General features: G+C 44.3%; 1 protein-coding gene across 5 annotated transcripts in view; it reads right to left on the bottom strand.

The window, feature by feature from the left end:
* The window catches only part of ASTN2 (astrotactin 2), an 886,721-nt gene that overhangs the window by 325,207 nt on the left and 541,005 nt on the right, over positions 1 to 20,509 (bottom strand). For all 5 annotated transcript variants that reach the window (XM_066256387.1, XM_066256389.1, XM_066256388.1 and 2 more), the window contains one exon: positions 13,557 to 13,723. In XM_066256387.1, coding sequence (XP_066112484.1) covers positions 13,557 to 13,723 — 167 coding nt within the window. The remainder of the gene's footprint in view (positions 1 to 13,556; positions 13,724 to 20,509) is intronic.

Genomic DNA, 20,509 nt, shown 5'->3' with positions numbered 1-20,509 from the left:
TAACAATTACCTGAAAGGTCCATTCTTTCACTCATTTGCAATGCTGTTTTGTCATATATGACATTCCTATGTATACCATGTTACATAATTGGAGTTTTCCCTATTGAATGATCTGTATATTCTTCCAATAATTCTATACTAGTTTAATTACTATAGCTTTTATTTGTGGTTGGGATTCAGTCAAGTAAGTCTCCTCCCCATCACGAAGACTAATTTTCTACTCAGAATTTTCTCACTGTTCTCACTCATTTTTCTCTTCAGATGAGTTTTGAACTTAGTCAAGTTCCATATAAAACCCTAGTGGGACTTGGGGTGGTATTGCATTGAATTTGTAGACTAAGTTGGGGGACAGTTAACATGTTTTGTTTTGTTTTTCTTTAAAGAATATGTATTGTACCGGGCACGCTGACAACTGTGACCAAGATTGTGTCACCAGGCGGGGTCCTCTTCCTGGACATGCGCTGTAGAGATTGGTTCTAAGCCTCTCTTGCAGTTGAGCTGGAGGGACCAGATGACAGGATCCTGAAACACAGAATCTGTGCGAAATGGTACAAGTAGCTGCCAGACCCTGCCCTTTCAAGCACCTGTGTGTTTCGCAAGCCCTCTCTTCTCTTGCTACAGTCAGCCGGGAGATCAAGGGACCCAGGCACATGCTGCAGGACCGAACAGGGCTCCCGAATCCGCCACGGAGCTCGCATGATCAACGCATGAACTTCTGTGTGTGAGCTCCTGGTTTTTCGGGGGAGTCATTTGCTAGAGCAACGAGTTTCTCTTCTCCTAGCTGATCGATACAGCCTCTTTACAGCGGTGAGGCTTGCAATTCAGAAAGCGTAGTCTGCATCTTCATTTATCAAATGTTCCTGTAAACCCTTCACTGAAGTTATTAACTTTTTTAAAATTAATTAATTAATTTATTTATTCATTTTAGAGAGGGGGGGAGAGAGAGAGAGAGAAGGGGGAGGAGCAGGAAGCATCAACTCCCATATGTGCCTTGACCAGGCAAGCCAGGGTTTTGAACCGGCAACCTCAGTGTTTCCAGGTTGATGCTTTATCCACTGCGCCACCACAGGTCAGGCTGAAGTTATTAACTTTTGGTCATCAAAGGCTTGCACATATCTTGGAGGGGGGGGTCCTTGCTATATACTCATGTGATGCACTATGCTCTAGGGGTTACAAATATGTATGTGCTTTGCATCCAGACCACTAAAGCCTGAATCCTGATTCCCTCACTCACTGACTCTGTGACCTTGGACAAAATGCTTAACCTCTCTGTATGTCCTTTGTTTATCTATAACGAAGTCCCCACCTCATAGCGCCACTGTTAGGATTAAATGAGTTATGTTTGGAATGCAATATGAAAAGCATATAGCTTCCATTCCTCCCATCTTTTGCACTTCAGGGATAGGATCAGTTATGCACTTACATTTTCCCTTATATTTTCTAGTGAGTGATTGCTGATGTTGAAGAAAGCTATCACTGATTTTTGTACGTTGATTTTTCATCCTCCACATAAGGAACTCATCAGTTCTAATATGTCGACAGATTTTTCTAGATGGATGAGTATCTATTTGCCCAGTTTGGGTATGAGGATTATATGAGCATTTGGAATATACTAGAACACTGTCTTTTTATTTTCTCTCTAAATTGCTTTCTATAAAATAGAGGTTACCCATTCCTTGATGATTTGGTAGGACCTGCCTATAATTCCCTGGGCTTGATGTCTTCATTTCAATTGTAGCTATTTAGCTCTCGTATCAATTTATTTTATATTATCTGTCCATTTAGAGTTTCTACAGCATCATGACTCAAACTTGGCAATTCATATTCTCTAAGAAAATATTGCATTTTATCAAGACTTTCAAATTTACTAGTATAAAGTTGTACACAGTATTCTCATTAAATTTGTTTTATCTTCTGGGCGTCTGTGGTTATGTCCCTAGCTCATTCCTAATGTGCTTACTTCTTTTCTTGTCTCTCCTTGGAAAAGGCTTTTTCATTTTATCGATGAAGTTCCTTTTATTATTTTTTTCCCATTTCATTTATTTTAGCTTTTGCTTGTATTAATTCCTTCCCTCTGCTGTCTTTGACTTTGTTTTGTAATCCCTTTTTCTGGTCTCTTGAGTTGAAGGCTTCACTTGTTTACTTGTAATCTTCCTTGCTTCCTAATCAATGCCATTGGGCTCCCTGCTATGGCCACGTCCACATACTGCATGCGTCCAACATTCAGACTTCCTGCTCCTGCTCCCTTCTCAAGAGGTGGTCATTTGAGTTTGTGTTTTTCCTTACCTAAGTGTTACTTAGAAGGTTGTCTTTTCTTGTAATTCACAAGTAGATAGATTCACTTGCTAGCTAGATTGTCATTAATATTTAATAGTATTGCACTCGAGTCTGAGAATGTAGTGTGTACGATTTCTACTTTGGTGAATTTATTGAGATTTCATGCTCTCTAACTTGAGGAAGACACACAGGGTCAAGTTATATTTTGGATCAAATTAAACCTGACTTGAAAGAGAGGCTGTGCCACCTACCAGCTCTATGACCTTGATGAAGTCTGTAAACTTCCCTAGGACTCAGTGTCATATCTATTAAATGGGGGTAATGCTAATCCTCATCACAGAGCTGATGTGACAGAGATAACGCACGTAAAGGATAAAATAGTATCTATCATATGCAAGCCAATGAATGCATCAGCTATTATGACGGCTATTATTAGTGTTATTATGACTATGCTATTATTATCTATGATTGTTATATGATTTTTTAGCCTGTTGATGATTCCCAGGGAATGTAAATTCTTTCCAGTGGTTCTCAGATCTTGGTTTCTGGCTTCTCTCTAGCTCATCTAGATATCTTCAATTCTGCAGGGTTGTCCTTCTTTGACTCTTCTTTCTTCCCAAATTTATTCACACTACATAATTGAGAACTTCTATATGACAGCCATTGAAAATTAGTTATAATTTAATTACATATATTTAAATATATGGATTAATACACATGTAATTATTGCATACAAGTTAAATATACATATTATATACACAGATACATACACACACGCACATACATATGCAAAGCTCAGCCCTGCAGAATCCAGTCTACAGTCTAGTGTAATTGTTTTCTACACATGACCTAATTGGCTCCTTATGATAACCTGCCATAGATAGAAGAATGGTCCACAAAATTTGTCTACATCTTAATCCCCAGAACCTGCGACTATATTATAAGGTCTACCGGAAAGTTCTGTCCGTTTCTATCACAACAAGTTTCAACACGTAAGCACATGATTATTTGGCGCATGTGTGCCTCTCTATTTTTATCACTTAATGTATACATACTGACATAGCAAATTAACTAAAAAGTTGATTCACGTTAATTTTATGTGTGAAGCGATAGTGCACCCATGGCTACTGATAAAGTTCATTTACGCCATTGTAATTTTTACGAATTTCAACAAGGAAGAAATGCTACAGAAGCATGTCTGTCACACCCACCATATTCCCCAGACTTAGCACCCTCTGACTATCACTTGTTTTTGTCCTTACAAAATTTTTTGAAGGGCAAAAAATTCAAAAATGAAGAAGATATCAAACAAGCACAGGTTCAATTTTTCACATCAAAAGATAAAACATTTTTCAAAAATGGTATAAACAAATTACCCTCACACTGGCAAGAAATCATTAATAATAATGGCAGTTATATTATTTAATAAAGTTTATTGATGGTAAGAAAAATTTGTATTTTGTTTTATTCCAAAAACGGACAGAACTTTCCAGTATACCTTATACTTTACATGGCAAAAGGAATTTTGCAGATATGATTAAGAATTTTGAGATGAGAAGACTCTCCTGAATTATCTCGTTGAGCTCAATGTAATCATAAGGGGCCTTATAAGAACTTAAGAGGTAGACACGATGTCAGAGTCAGGGAATGAGATACAGCTTGGATGCAGGAAGGGACAGGGGGAGGGAGGGAGGGAGAGAGACTGAGTCTGTGTCTCTGGCCTTGGAGTCTGGCCAATGCCTACATTTTAGGCGCTCTGACGGCCATAAGCATAAAATGATAAATCTGTGTTGCTTCAAGTCCCTAAGTTGCTAGTAATTTATTGCAGAGGCATTAGGAAACAAATGCAAAACCTTCACGGGGAGGTACAACACCCCATTTCAGATTAGAAAACTAGGGCTAGAGACTTGATGGAAATTCCCTATGGAGCCAGGCCGTGTCAGTAGTGGTGGCAGGAAGTCACCGAGAAAGTTCATGTTTCAGGGCGTGGGTATGTGAGCGTGTGGGAGCATGTGTGAGAGGGTGTGTATGCTTTTAGCCATATTACAATGGTGGGTTCATAATGATTTCTTTTGCCTGAGGGTAGGAAAGGATTCTGGCTCAGCAGGAGAGGAAGGAGGGGAGATGAAAAGCCCTGTAGTTCATAAGACCCTAAGAGATGAAGGGAGAAAAAAATTATAGGGACTCACAAAGGTCAATGTCTCTCTCACTTCTGAAATGTGAGCAACTTTCTCCATTAAGACACCTTAGAACACAAGATGATTTATGCAAAAGTCTATTTGGTTGTTGGTTTCTTTCCTTTTTCTTTCTTTTTTTTTTTTTTACATTTTATTTTTGTACCAGATGACATAAATATAGAGCTCCTTTAGAACACTCTGTCGTCTGGGAGATTTTTCTTACAGAAAACTCTAAAGAGTGTTGGCTCACAGGAAACCTGCCAATATCTGCCTGAAACTATATTTATACATATGCCAAAATGAAACACATAAAATAAAAAGTACGAAGATTCAAACTGGGCATTTTAGCTGAAGGAAACAACTGTGTCACCCTTAACATACCCATCACATTACAGAACACACGAGGCCTAGATGGAGCTTCAGCAACGGCCCGTGAAACCTTCCTCACGTTCAGTCAAGAGCACGATCTGCTTCATCCTACGGCAACATCACGGAAGGGTGCTTCCATTCCAACCCTGCCCCCTGAGGGCCCCGAGGCTCGGCATTTTCTATTCCTTGACCAAGATCCCATGAATGTTTTAGAAGGGCCAGGGCCGAGGCTTGGACCTTCATGCTCCAAACCTAGTGCCTGTCCCACTTCAGCACAAAGAACTTACTCCAGCCTGCTAGTTTTTCCAAAGAGGACACTGAGACCTCCGAGGAGGGCATCTATCCAGATTCTCAAAGCAGAGCGGTTCATTTATTCGTGTGTTTGCTCTCTCGCTCACGCATTTATTCATTCCTCAGTGGTTGGTGGGATCAATAAATTATGTATTGAAATGCCTAGATTCGAAACTATTTATTTTTAAACAAGGAAGGAAATCCAATCCTAGAAAAAAATTAAGACCAGAGAAAAGTGAAGGGCAGGAAGGGCTCAGGAAACTGCACGTCACGGAGACGCGGACGGATACAAGGGGTGCAGCAAAGCTCCCCGCTACCCAGGCCAGAGAGGAGCGGCTGCCGCTGAGCTCTGCGGATCCCGACACCTCTGAGAAACCCCTCCGGAGCCCCACTGACCGATGCCATTGGAGTCACGCTCAGGAAGGTCCTCAGGCTTACCCCAACGTTACGCAGAGGGAGGTCAGTGAAACGGTTCTCCAAGAGGGCTTCATCGGAAGGCTTGCTTCACTCATGGGGGAATTTTACAGTTTCTAGAAAAGCCATGTTGCAGATAATGTACTCAAGAGTATTTGTTAGAGAAGAAGGAAGGAAGTGAAGGGAATAAAAAGAAACCTAATTTCATGGGGAACGTTGGGCTCCTTTATATGACATAATGTATCTACTCTGAGACCCCACAAAACTTGTAGAAACCCTAGTATTTCAACAAACACTAAAACAGAAGAACAAAATAGCATCGCTATTTAAGGTTGTAAAAATACGGACAGTAAAATATGGTCATTTCAGAGACATTAACATGGGAAAAACTGGGGAACTTTAGAACTAATGAAATATATGTTTTTTATGATCTGTGGGGGCGCAAAGGATAGGGTATGGACCTAGAATGCTGAGGTCGCCGGTTTTAGGCCCTGGGCTTGCCTGCTCAAGGCACATGGTAGAAAAGTATTGAATAACTACTCCAAGTTGATGCTTCCTGTTCCTCCCCCCTTTCTCTCTCTCTCCTCTCTCTAAAATCCATAAATGAAAATTAAAAAAGAAAAAAGAAATATATCTTTCATCACTGCAGGACTTGTCAGAGCCTTTTACATCCCCCAGTGCACTGTGAACCTCCAAGAGGCAGTGACAGACTGCAGACCTCCTCACATGGGCTGGATCATTCAGCTTCCCTTTCCCATCTGTAAGCAGAGCATGGAACTCACATTCCCCAGAGCCCACACTGGAAAACACCTATGTGAACAAATGGAGGGACCTGGTGACATTTCTCCAGTTTCTGTGAGTATGCCTTACACCTGAGCTTTTGCACATATTTCAGACAGTGGAGAGCACAGGGCAGTGATGTTGGACAAGAATCTGGCTTGCAGGTGTGCTGTGTGAACTATGAGACGGAAATAGTTCTAGGTGAACTGAGAGGGGTAAACTCCACACCCTTCAATCAGAAGTCAGAGGGGTGAGAGCTCATACCCAACCCCAAAAGTTAGAAACCACAATAAAACACACGCCTGAAAGAATGTCCCTATACCTCTGCAACTAGTTACTCAGAGAGTGGTTGTTGTCTATCTTGCCTGACCAGGCCATGGCGCAGTCGGTAAAGCATCAGCTTGGGACACAGAGGACCCAGATTCAAAACCCTGAGGTCACTGGCTTGAGCACGGGCTCATCCTGCTTGAGCATGGGTTCACCAGCTTGAGTGCGGGGTTGCCGGTTTGAGCATGGGATCATAGGCATAACGCCATGGTTGCTAGCTTGAGCCCAAAGGTCACTGGCTTGAAGGCTAAGGTCGCTGGCTTGAGCAAGGGGTCACTGGCTGGGCTGGAGCCCCCTCCCAGCCCCCAGTCTAGGCACATATGAGAAAGCAATCAATGAACAACTAAGGTGGTGCAATGAATTGATGCTTCTCATCTCTTTCCCTTTCTGTCTGTCTGTCCCTATCAGTGCCTCTCTCTGTCTTTGTCTCTCTCTCTAAAAAGAAAAAAAAAAGAAGAAAGAAAGGAAGGAAAGAAGGAAGGGAGGAAGGAAAAAAGGGAGGGAGAGAGGAAAGGAGGAAAGAAGGGAGGGAAGGAGGGAGGGAGGGAGGGAGGGAGGGAGGGAGGGAGGGAGGGAGGGAGGGAGGAAGGAAGAAAGGAAGGAAGGAAGGAAGGAAGGGAGGGAGGGAGGGAGGGAGGGAGGGAGGGAGGGAGGGAAAGAATGAATCGCTGTCCCTAGTCTTTGGGTCAGGCTTTGCTACTCTTGGAGCAGACTTAGCTTGGATGAAGAAATGAACAGCTTCTAGTTAATGATGGATACCAACACGTGTATTTATCCCCTCTCTTTCCTAAAACCACTTAAAAACGGCATTAAACAGAGAGGCTACTCAGGACTATTTGAGGTCAGAAATGCTTTCTGAGACCATATTTTAAAATATATAGCCATTACGTTTTTAATTAAATTACATTTAAATACATTACACATTCAAATGAGAAGGGAGAAGTTTGGATACCACCTGTCCTGATTTTACCTCTCTCTGGTGCCCCCTCTGAATGATCTGAGAAATACTGAAATTTCTGAAACGTTGCTGACATTGTTCACTGTGTCTTACATGGGCATGTAGGAAACACCTGTCCTAGTGAATCAAGTCAGGAAAAGTGTATACCTTCTGGGGGGGGGGGGCAAAAAAGCAAAAACAAACAAACAAATAAAAACAAAAACAAAACAAAAAAATACAGCCTTCTCTTTCTAAAGCAAGGACAACTAACTATATAATCACCTAGCCTTTTTTGCCCCTGTTTACTTTGGTTGCCAAGAAGCACAGAACTAAATTTATCACATCTTAAGACACTCTCCGATTTCATGCTCCTGAATCCATTTTCTACCTCACACTTTTTCTCCTTACAAATGGCTCTGGTAGGTCCTATCTTTATAGTATACATATTTTTCTTACGGGTCAGATTTATGTGGATAATATTAACTTCTCTTGAAAGAATGCACAGCATACACTGTAAACACACACACACACACACACACACACACAAAGGAAACATGGTTGCTAGGAAACTCGACAAGGTCTTAGAGGAAAGCAATGTTCTCTCACCTATGCAATTTCATTCTAAATGCCTCAGCTTAGTATCCAATAACCTTATCAACCCATCTCAAGTTCACTGGCTCCTCTGTACCATATAGGTATCTGAGCTCTGTCAACATTAATCAGGACCAAATGAGGCTCAGCCACCTGTCCCCAGGGTCCCCTTTGCCCCTCGTGGGCATGCGCTTGTGCTCAATACGTCTTCGTACTCTCAGCCTCCCCCAAAAGACTGGGCGCAGAGTAGGTGCAACAGATCTTAGGTAGATGGATTCCTTAATTCAGTGATGCGGGTTTTGAAGAAGTCTTTGGGTCAAGCACTGGAAAATGACAATGGGGACATACAGGTGACTGAGACCCAGTCTCTGCTCACGACTTGTTCACAGTGACTGGGACCAGACAGGAAAGCAGGTAAGTCAACAAAGCAGCGGGGGCGACCACAGGAAGAAGCACAGGGTTTGGGGCGGGACTGGTGACCCCAAAGAAAGGATTCTTTAATCACTTTGGGGGAACTTGTCCTGACTAGGGGCTGATAACCAGGGCCGCTAGTCAGAGGTCCAGTCATTAAGAGACATCAAGATTTCACATGAGAATAAATTAAATTTAAGGCCAAATGTAAACCTTTCCCTTGCAAGGGGGTCTTGTGGGTAGAAAAGAAAGAAACACAAAGCAAAAGAGGACACTAAAAAGCCCTTTATCTGTATGCCTTAACCCCACTCAATACTGACTGAGCCAATATTTACATAGTATTTACTTGAAAGAAGGAGGCATTGTATGACCCAGCTCCGTAGTAGCTGCTCAGCCTTGCACCCCCGGAGGGCTCAGGGAAATCATGCTGGAGAAGGTGAGCTTGCACCCAGACTTGAAGATGAAACTGAGCTGTCCAAGCTAAAGAGCCACCGACAAATGGCCAGGGCCCAAGGGAGCAGGAGGGGAGAGGCAGAGGGAACAATGTCGTCAAAACTCCAGAAGCTGAAGCCAAGAGGACTAATTCAGGAAGAGGAACGGGGCTAGGAATGCAGCTGGCATGGGCACGCCCAGACGGGGAACAACTCCCCTAGCCTTGTTAACGAAAGAACTCCATTTAACAGCTTTTAATAGAGCACCTACTATGTGTCAGGCATGGTTGTAGATGTTGGAGATAGAGAGGTTACGAAGACATACAATTCAGTCAGTGAATGATTAAACGAGATGGCTTTCTGCCTATTAGACTAATTATAACTACCATTTACGGAGTGCTTAATTGTGTCAGCCCTCGTGCATATATAATTTCATTTAATCCTCACAATTATGCTAAAGTCGCATTTGATTCTACTTGAAAGGAGACACTCAGAGAAGTTTAGTAACTGCTCAAAACCACAGGGTTGCAAGTGGCCAGCGGCCAGCAGTTTTAACAAATCTGTTTTGGCTGAGACTGGAGCCGCAAGCTTGGGTTTGAATACGACGACACCACTTACCAGCTGTGTCACTTTAGGCAGGTCACTGAGCCTCTCTGTGCCTGGTTTTCATGACAGGAAAGGGGATCCTAATAGCACCTCCCTTGTGGAGTTCTCATGAGAGCATGGGCTCATGTACCCAACATAGTTAGCACAGTCATGGCGCATAGGTAGCACTTAGTGAGTATTACCAGTATTATTAACCTGGCTGCCAGCAGGTTTATTGAACCCGTATCTACCCAGGAGCGTCTGAGAAAGGTCACAGAGCTCTGAGCAAGTTGAGAGGGTCCTTTGAATGAGGCTTTGTTTTTCTTGCCTGATGCAATAGCATATTACTTCTTTTTTTTTTTTACTCTTTTTTTAAAAAAATATGATTTTATTTAGAAAATTAATTTTAATGTGGTAATATTGATCAATAGGAGCACATAGGTTTCAGGTAAACATCTCTATAGCATTTGAATTGTTGATTGTGTTGTGTACTCATCACCCAAAGTCAAATTATTTTTAGTCACTGTATATTTGTCCTTTTTTTCACTCTTTTTTTTTTTTTTTTTTTTTTTTTTGTATTTTTCTGAAGTGAGAAGCGGGGAAGTAGAGAGACAGACTCCTGCATGTGCCCGACCGGGATCCACCAGGCACGCCCACCAGGGGGCGATGCTCCGCCCATCTGGGCCGTTGCTCTGTTGCAACCAGAGCCATTCTAGCGCCTGAGGCAGAGACCATGGAGCCATCCTCAGTGCCCGGGCCAACCTTGCTCCAATGGAGCCTTGGCTGCGGGAGGGGAAGAGAGAGAGATAGAGAGAGAGAAAGTAGAGGGGGAAGTGTGGAGAAACAAATGGGTGCTTCTCCTGTGTGCCCTGGCTGGGAATCGAACCTGGGACTTCCACATGCTGGGCCGACACTCTACTGCTGAGCTAGCCAGCCAGGGCTGTCCTTTTCCACTCTTTAAAGTATTTTCTTTAAAAAAAATTATTGAGTTTAATGGGGGACATTAGTTAATAAAATCATATAGGTTTCAGGTGTACAGTTCTATAATACACCATAGTACTGTGTGTTCGCCACCCCAGTCAAGTCTCCTTTCATCACCATTCATCTCCCCTTTTCCCTCTCCTGCTTCTCCCCTCTGGTAATCATGATACTTTGTAGCTATAAGGTTTTATTCCTTAATTCCCTTCACCTTGTTCACCCAGTCCCATAACCCCTCCCCTCTGACAGCTGTCAGTCTGTTCTCTGTATCTATGAATCTGTTTCTATTTTGTTTGTTTATTTTGTTCACTAGATTCCACATATAAGTGAAATCATATGGTATTTCTCTTTCTCTGACTGGCTCATTTCACTCAACATAATACTTTTTGGGTCCATCCTTGCTGTTGCAGAGCTGAGATTGCCTTCCTTTTTTATTGCTGCATAGTATTCCACTGTATAAATGTACCACAGCGATATTTTTATCCACCCATCTACTGACGGCATACCACTTCTTTTTGGCCCACTTTTGTACAAGTACCTGCTAATGGCTTTCATTGTTTTGTTTATAGTGCTTCCAACCAATGTGGCTACCTTCTCATTTGTATCCTTAATAAATAATTTTCAAAATATATTGACAATACCTTTGGTTTTAGGAGACCTGGCTTTTCTTTTCTTTTTCTTTTTCCTTTTTATCATCTTTTGAATGGACTTCAATAGCTCAGGACGTACTCCTACCCATTCGACCTAATTTCAGGCTTTCAGGGGCCTGCCCCTGTAAGGAAGGTTAGTTCCCCTTTGTTTCACGGACTTGAAAACCAAGAGGTTGAGCGCCGATGGTTCCTGAGAAACTTGGGGCTATTGTCATTACAGTCATTCCTTATATTTAACAAACACATACAGTGCTAACCGCGCAGACCGCTGGCACAAAGGAATTTACGAAGATTCCTGTAAATTGTGATGTAATTAATGCAATGCTTTTAGTCCTCATCACAACTCTACAGAGACATACTATTATCATCCCTATTTTACAGGTGAGGAAACTGAGGCACAGAGACATTAAACAACTTGTTCAAGGTCACAGAGCAAAGAGGCGGTGTACGACACTACTAGCCATAGGATCTTGGGCACCTTCCTTAAACTTAATGGGATTTTATTAAATGCAAAGTTATGCCCTGGCTGGTTGGCTCAGTGGTAGAGCGTCGGCCTGGCGTGCGGAAGTCCAGGGTTCGATTCCGGCCAGGGCACACAGGAGAAGCGCCCATCTGCTTCTCCACCCCTCCCCCTCTCTTTCCTCTCTGTTTCTCTCTTCCCCTCCTGCAGCCAAGGCTCCACTGGAGCAAAGTTGGCCCGGGCGCTGGGGATGGCTCCTTGGCCTCTGCCTCAGGTGCTAGAATGGCTCTGGTTGCAACAGAGCAATGCCCCAGATGGGCAGAGCATCGCCCCCTGGTGGATGTGCCTGGTGGATCCCGGTCAGGCACATGTGGGAGTCTGTCTGACTGCCTCCCCGTTTCCAGCTTCAGAAAAATACACACACAAAAAAAAGTTCTTAGCTAGGAGGAGAACCCGAGTCTGTTGATTCCTCTTGACCACTGCCATGTGCTATGGACAGCTTCTGTGTCAAAATCTGCCGTGGCTGTGACTGTTCCTGTTTTTATCTGCAACCAAAGGACACCTCCCACAAAGTACACAGGGTAAAAAGGAACAATGGCAAGAACACGCCTCATTCTGTATTCAGACCTCAGATCTAAGCCCATGCATAATTTACTCAGCACTGCTCTGCAGTCCCTTAAGCTGAGGAGAGACTGCTATAAATTCAGGTCTGCATACACTAATTTATTTCTTATTTATTTCAACGATGCCTATCTAGGGCCTCAGGTGAGGTCCTCCAACACCTGCTCCAAGGCACCTGCAGCCCTAAGAGTTGCTGGGACAGAGACCCTGAAATAAGCCCCACAAGGAAAACCGGACCCCCTCCCTGGGTTAGAACCAAGCAGGTGAAATTAATTATCTGTGAAACTGAGATGAAACCCACACACACTTCTCTGCCCCCTTTTCAGAAACATGCAAGACTGAAAAGTTTGCCCCACGCCTTATTCCATCTTAGTGATGCACTGTGTATACATCGATGATGAACATTCTCCCCGAGCATAGGGTTATTTTTCCGAGTCACGGGATGTCAAAAGATGAGGAAGTTTTCTAATACGAAGACGTCATCAGCAAGGGAACGATGAGAAAAAAAACGGCGGCCGTTTTCCCGAGCGACTGCCGAGGACCAAGCACTATGCTGGATGCTATTATGACTGGGCAATGACCACTGAGTCCTCGGTTATGGAAAATTAGGTCAACTGGAAGAAAGCCTGGGCACTGTTGTCCAAAAGTTTCATCTCATAGGTGGTCAAACTTGCCCAGAGAGGGAGAGTGATCTGTCGCAGGCTGCTCAGCGGGTTGGTAGGAGGGTGCCCCTTCTTTCTGTCTCAGACTGATTTTAAAACTCCACTGAGTTCTTGGTATGTGTCTGCAGTTTCCTTTCCATCTGCCCTCCCCCAGTGAATGATCCCTACAGCTGAGGGCACTGGGGCACAGAGAGGCCAAGTCCTAACTGGAACTTGCTAAATTTCTGCAGACACGGCATGGCAGCCCCTGATGACTTCGTAGTGACGCCTTCACAGTGCCTGCCTTTGTCTCCTAACTGCACCCACCAGCCCTTCACGGGGGTGCAGACGGGCAGGCGGCTGTAGCAGGAACTAATCCCCACCCTTGCAGGCAAGCTGGGCATGAATTACATTTATAATACTTATTACCCAATTCTTTATACTTCCTCCCAAGGTTATAGATACTCTTGCTTCCTGTTTCTGGGGCTGCAAGAGCAAAGGCAAAAAGACCGTTCTGTGGAAGGTCGGGCCCAGCCCGGCCAAGCTGCCCTTCCAGACCGGTGCTCCGCCTCCCCCGTCCCTGTGAAGGGAGAGCCTGGGCCTCAGGGACACTCACCCGCAGAACATGAAGATGGTGCTGGAGCTGGCGTCGTAGGGCAGAGGCAGCGTCTGCTGTAGGCACAGCTGCTCACAGCCCCCGTTAAAACCGTCAGAGCAGTCGATGCCTTTGGAGTGGTCGTAGCAGCCGGTGCCGTCCTTCATGGGCCTCAGCTCGTCGGGACACTGTTCAGAGAGACGGCAGCAAGGGGGTTATGGCCGAGGAGGTGGCGTGTCCCCTCCCACCCTCCCCTCCCACCTTCTGAGAAGGGACGTGTGTCAGGTAGGATGAGACAAGTTCCAAATCTCCTCTGACCACCGAACAGCTGTGTGGCCTTGGATGGAGTTCCTTGACCTTCCTGAATCTCAGGGTGCCCACCTGTAAAATGGGACATTTGTCAGCACCTGCCTCATCGAACTGTGAAAACAAAGAGAGGTAAGGTCCACAAAGTGCTTCGCAGGCTGTGCTCACGGGGCAACCACAGAGCAAATACCAGCGGCTATTAACATTGCCGTTGCTGGGAGCACCCTCGTTATCGTGCTTATCATTGTCCAGTCAGGCCTGCTGCTATGATATAAAGGTCACTTAGAGACACAGCCCGGTCATTTTAAAGAGCTCCTACCCAGTCGGAGTTTACAGTCAAGCTCTTCCCCTTCTCCCTGTGTGATCCTGGGCAAGCTACCCTGTCTGAGCCTCAACCTTTTGATCTGTCCAATGGGCATAGCACCTACACCTACGAATTGCGATGAAGCTGAAGTTGGATCCTAGAGGTGTGTGTATATCATACTTCGAAACTTGGCACCAATATGGTGCCCATCCAACGCGAGTTCTCTTCCTTCCCGTCTGAAAGCCATTACGTCTCCAGTTTGGGGCCTGAAGCCCTGAATGGGACACCTGCCTGCACAGAAACCTCAGGAGACTTCACAGGCTTCCGAACCAGTTTGTTGGCCTCCCGCCTGGCCTCCTCCACACCATCCTCCTAATGGCTACTGGGATCGTATTTCTAAAGGGCATCCCTCTCCGGCTTAAATACACAAATGAATTTCAAACAACAGCGATAAACCTTCCTGAAGCTGACAGGCCAGGTCCTCTGCCCAGCTATGGGCACATGCCTCCACGGGCCCCCCCAGCTGCCCTCTGGACCCTAAGAAACCGCAGTGATTCCAACCTCAGACGAGGGCTCTCGTCGGTGTGCCCAGCGCCCGCCAGGGGCTCCGTGAAAGGAAGCTCCTTTACTGGAGGGACAACTGGCTATTTATTTAATTTAGTTTTCCGCCGCTGGAGGAGGCCGGGCTCGTCTCCAGTCTAGCAGATGGAGAGGCCGTTCCAACTCTCCTGTGTTCAGGAGAGAAAATGAGGTACTAGGTTTTAATTTCAGCCACCTGGCTGGCATTTCCTGTCCACAAAGATGAACACCCAGAGCCTGGCCCTCCCCATCCATCACTGAACAGAGCTGATTAAAACATCCCCCCAATGCTTCCTCCCTTCCCACCCAGCTCCCCGGTCCCTTCCCCCCTGAACAACAGGCACACACCAAAACTAATTTACAAAAAACACAGCAACAAGCAAAAGGTCAGCCCTCTTGGAAATTAAGTTTTGCTTAAGAAGAATTCCTAATTACAAACGCGACACGGAGTTCTTTGAGACGTTGGGGACCGGAGCCAGGAAGGGTGATGGAGAAAGGAGGTTATAAATGGCCTTTGTCAAGCAGCAGAAAGGTTATAAAACCGGCCACATTTTTGTGCTTAAAAAGAAAAAAAATCAATTTTCCATGTGAGCGAAGTGCTGTACATATTAATACAAGCTCGGGGAAAAGCCTCTGCTTCTCTGGGAACATTCGCTGTTGGCCAGGAGGGCACCTGGTCATGGGGTCATTTGGAGCCATTGGTGGGTACTGGGGCTGGTCTGTCCATCTGTGTGCAGAGACCCAGTGATGAGCGGTGGACGGAACAGCCGCCTGACCTTCTCCCCAGGTAACAGCGGATTATCTGGGGCAGGAGATTACGTCCAGTTCTTTCCCGCTGACTCACTTTCGTTCTTTCAAAAATGATGTACTATTATACTAAGTGAAATAAGTGGATCAGAAAAAGCTAAGAACTCTCTGATTTCACAGGTAGGTGGGATATAAAACTGAGACTCAGGGACATCGATAAAAGTGAGGTGGTTATCACGAGGAGGGAGTTGTGAAAGAGGAGGGTAGGGAAGGGGAGCAAAGAGGGACAAATATACAGTGACAAAAAATGATGTGACTTTGGGTGATAGGCACACAACACAATCAACAGTTCAAATGCTATAGCAATACTTACCTGACACTTATGTACTCTTATTGATCAATATAACCCATTAAATTTAATTTTCTTTTTTTTTTTTGTATTTTTCCGAAGCTGGAAATGGGGAGAGACAGACTCCCGCATGCGCCTGACCGGGATCCACCGGCACGCCCACCAAGGGGCGACACTCTACCCACCAGGGGGTGATGCTCTGCCCATCCGGGGCGTCGCTCTTTTGCGACCAGAGCCACTCCAGTGCCTGGGGCAGAGGCCAAGGAGCCATCCCCAGCGCCCGGGCCATCTTTGCTCCAATGGAGCCCCGCTGCGGGAGGGGAAGAGAGAGACAGAGAGGAAGGAGAGGGGGAGGGGTGGAGAGGCAGATGGGCGCCTCTCCTGTGTGCCCTGGCTGGGAATCGAACCCGGGACCTCTGCACGCCAGGCTGACTCTCTACCACTGAGCCAACCGGCCAGGGCTAAATTTAATTTTCTAAATAAAAATTTTAAAATATTATATTCTATAGCCCAGATGTAATTTTAAACACTTTGCCTGTTTTTACTTAGTGAGTCTTTATAGCAAACTTATGAGGTATGCGGTGGGCTGATCACGCTCTTAAAGGTATGTCCCTGTCCTAATCCATGGGAACTGTGAATGCTACCTTCTATGGGACAGTTTTTCCACATGTGATATAATTAAGGTTCTCGATGAGGAGTTCACCCTAGATTAGCCAGGTAGGACTAAAAGCAGTCACAAATGTCCTGATTAGAGGGGCACAGAGAGATTACACAGCCAGAGGAGGAAGCCATGTGAGGTAGAGCAGGGATTGGATGGACGTGGCCATACGCCAACAGAGGCTGCAGCCACCAGAAGCTGGAAGAGGCGAGAAAGCATTCTCCCCTAGAACCTTTGGCCGGAGGACAGCCCTGCTGACATCTTGCTCTCAGACGTCCAGACCCCAGACCTGTGAGAGAATAGGTTTCTGTTGTCTCACACCACCCAGTTCATGGTAATGTGGAACAGGAGCCCATAGGAAACTAGTAAACAGTGTTTTCTGTTTCAACCTGTTTGATTTTGGGGGTCATTTGTTACACAGCAACAGATTACTAATACAATGAGAAATGGCTCAAGTGCTTAGCAAAGTGCTCAGTAAGCGGTAGCTGCTGTTCTGGGTATTTTGAAGGAACTTAGACTACATAGTTTCAGGGATAAGAAATATACATATCTGCCAGACAAGGAACCGGTTATAGAACGAGCATGAAGAAGTAAAGGAAATTGTGAAAGGAAAAATGAACTCTGCTGATGTGAATATTGGAGCAGGGATGCCATGGGGAAGTCTTAGAGAGATGTCCGTGGAGCAGGAGGGAGGCGCCCTAGTAAACTAGGAGGAAGAGCAGAACCCTCTTTTGGTGCCCAGGCCCTGGCACTCGCTTGTCTCGTGGCCTTGGAGCCTCAGTTTCCTCTTTTTACATGGAGAGAAGGCTTGGAATCAGGAATGGGGGGAGGGGGCTGAAAACAGACCTAGGTTTCCTATAGGCTTTCTGACTCTGAGCACCGAGAGAGCCTCCTCACGAGAATATTACCATATTTCTCCATGTACAAGATGCTTCCATGTATAAGATGCACCTTAATGTTGGGGCCCGAATTTTGGAAAAAAATAAAAAGATGTATTACATAAAGTTATTGAACTCAAGTTTTATTCATCATAAAATTCATACAACTCCTCATCACTGTCAAAACTCCCATCCAGGCCCTGGCCGGTTGGCTGAGCGGTAGAGCGTCGGCCTGGCGTGCGGGGGACCCAGGTTCGATTCCCGGCCAGGGCACATAGGAGAAGCGCCCATTTGCTTCTCCACCCCTCCCCCCCTCCTTCCTCTTTGTCTCTCTCTTCCCCTCCCGCAGCCAAGGCTCCATTGGAGCAAAGATGGCCCGGGCGCTGGGGATGGCTCCTTGGCCTCTGCCCCAGGCGCTAGAGTGGCTCTGGTCGCGGCAGAGCGACGCCCTGGAGGGGCAGAGCATCGCCCCCTGGTGGGCAGAGCATCGCCCCTGGTGGGCATGCCGGGTGGATCTCGGTCAGGCGCATGTGGGAGTCTATCTCACTGTCTCTCCCCGTTTCCAGCTTCAGAAAAATACAAAAAAATAAACAAACAAAAAATTCCCATCCATTAGCTTGTCCTCACCTGTGTCTGATGACGCATTACTGTCTTCCACAATGAGCGCAAAAGCAAATGCGAAAAAGCGGGAAGCGCAAGTAAAAAAAATCTACAACCGTTTAAGATGCACCCAGTTTTTAGACCCCAAAATTTTTGAAAAATGGTGCGCCTTATATGTGGGGAAATACGGGGCAATGCCTTTCTTGGAGGCATTTCCAGAGACTATGTAAAAACAACCTAAATAAAGTGCCTGGCTCAAACCCAGTACATAATAGGTACTCAATAAATGAATACAGAAGATATTTTTTCAATTTCCTTTTTAAAAAGCTGTCAAACTTTTCTGGGGTGGTTGTGCTACTGTAAATCCCCAGGAGTAATGTATAAGCAACCCAGTTTCTCCACATACTTCTCAGTACTTGATGTTGTCACTATTTTTTATTTTAGCCACCCCGATAGGCAGATAGTGCTACTACCGCACTGTGGTTTTAATTTGCATTTCCCTGATGGCTAATGATGCTGAACATCTTCTGTGTTTATTTGCAGTCTGTAGATCCTTTGCAGTGAGATGTCCCTTGATATCTTATGCCCATTTTCTAATTGGACTGAGTTGTTGTTGGTTTTGTTTTTTTTTTACTATTAAGTTTTGAAAATTCTTTATATATTCCAGACACCAGACCTTTGTCAGACATGTGGTTTCCAAATATGTTCTCTAGGACTCTGTAACTTGTCTTATCTTCAAATGAGCTTTCATAGACCACACATTATTTTTAATTTTGATAAAATCCAAATTATTATTTTCTCTTTTATGGATCCTACTTTGGACTCTAAGAACGTTTTGTCAAGCCCAGATCACAAAGATTTTTTCCATGTTTACGTGTGTGTACGTGTGTGTCCTAGAAATGTTAACAGCATTATGTTTTATAGTTAATTATGCGATGTATTTTGAGTTACTTTTTTGCATGAGGTGTGAGACTCAACCCTGAGGTTTAATTTTTTTTTCCTATGAAAATGTCCTTGCTCCAGCAGCCTTTTCTGAGAAGGTTCTCTTTCCTCCATTAAATTGCTTTTGCATTTCTGGGGAGAAAAAAAAAAAAAAAGAGCTTATTTTGCCTGGGGGCATTTCTGCGTTTTCCCTGCTGTTCCCTGGATCTGTATATGTCTGTTCTTTTACTAACTCGACACAGTCTGGGTTACTATAGCTATACATGTCTAGAAATAGAGTTGACTCCTTCTACTTCATACTTTTTCAAAACAAGTCTTGCTTATTCTAGTTCCTTTGCCCTTCCATATACATTTCATAAAAATCTTGTCTTTATCTATAAAAAAATCATGCTGAGGTTTTGATAGGGGTTATATTAAACATTTAGGCCAATTTGGAGTGAATGGGCATCTGCAGGGTACTTTGTCAAGTCTTCCCATCCATGAATACCAGATGTCTTTCCACTTTTTCAGATGTTTTTTTTAAATCTATCTTTCATTAACATTTTACAGTTTCCAGCATACATGTACCATTCATAGTTTGTTAGATTTACATCTAAGTACTTCATTATTTTTTAGGGATTAAAAATGGTCTTGTATTTTTTATTTCAGTGTCTATCCTGTTCATTGTCAGGATATAGAAGTACAACCAATATGTTGAGCATTTTTCTTATAGTCTGAGACCTGGCTGAAGACACTCATTACTTCTAGGGTCCTTTAGGTAAATTTCTGGGGAATTTCTATTTAGACAATTATGTGATCTGCCAGTGTGGGTAGTTTTAGTCCTTCCTTTCTGTTTGGTATGCCTTCTGTTTCCTTTTTTTGCCTTATAAGTTACAAGTAAAGGGATAGATCACCATGCTACCTGTGTCCCACAAATTTTGTTATTTTTTATTTCTTTCAGTTCAGTGTTGCTGTTGTTTTATTTCCCTTGAGACTTCCTCTTCAACTCTTGGGTTATGTAGAAGTATGTTGTGTCATTCCCAACTATTTAGACATTTTTCTATTATCTGTTATTACTTTCTAGTTTGATCCTGTTATGTCTGGAGAACAACACACTGCATGCTTTTTAAATTCTTAAATTTGTTGAGATTTTCCATGGCCCAAGATATGGTCTATTTTGGTATGTGGTCCCGGGGCTCTTAAAAAGAATGTGTACTCTGTTGTTGGTGGGCAATGGGTTCTATAAATGTTAGCTAGATCCTTTTGGTTGATAGTATTATTCAGTTATTCTATCATGTTGCTGATTTTCTGTCTTATTTTTCCATCAGTTGTTGAGGGAGGACTGTTAAAGTATCCAACTATTAATGTGAACTTGTCTATTTTCCCTTTCAGTCCTACTGCTTTTTTTTTTTAAGACTTTATTTACTCATTTTAGAGAAAGAGAGAGAGAGAGAGAGAGAGAGAGAACGTGGGAGAAGCAGGAAGCATCAACTCCCATATGTGCCTTGACAGGGCAAGCCCAGGGTTTCAAACAGGCGACCTCAGCATTCCAGGTCGACACTTGATCCACTGCACCACCACAGGTCAGGCAGTTCTACTGGGTTTTACTCCATATATTTTGCAGCTCTGTAG

This window comes from Saccopteryx bilineata, chromosome 2 (genome assembly GCF_036850765.1).
Source record: "Saccopteryx bilineata isolate mSacBil1 chromosome 2, mSacBil1_pri_phased_curated, whole genome shotgun sequence".
Classification (NCBI taxonomy): domain Eukaryota; kingdom Metazoa; phylum Chordata; class Mammalia; order Chiroptera; family Emballonuridae; genus Saccopteryx; species Saccopteryx bilineata.
The sequence above is the reverse complement of the archived record's forward strand: the minus strand, read 5'-3'. Positions and strand labels throughout refer to the sequence as shown.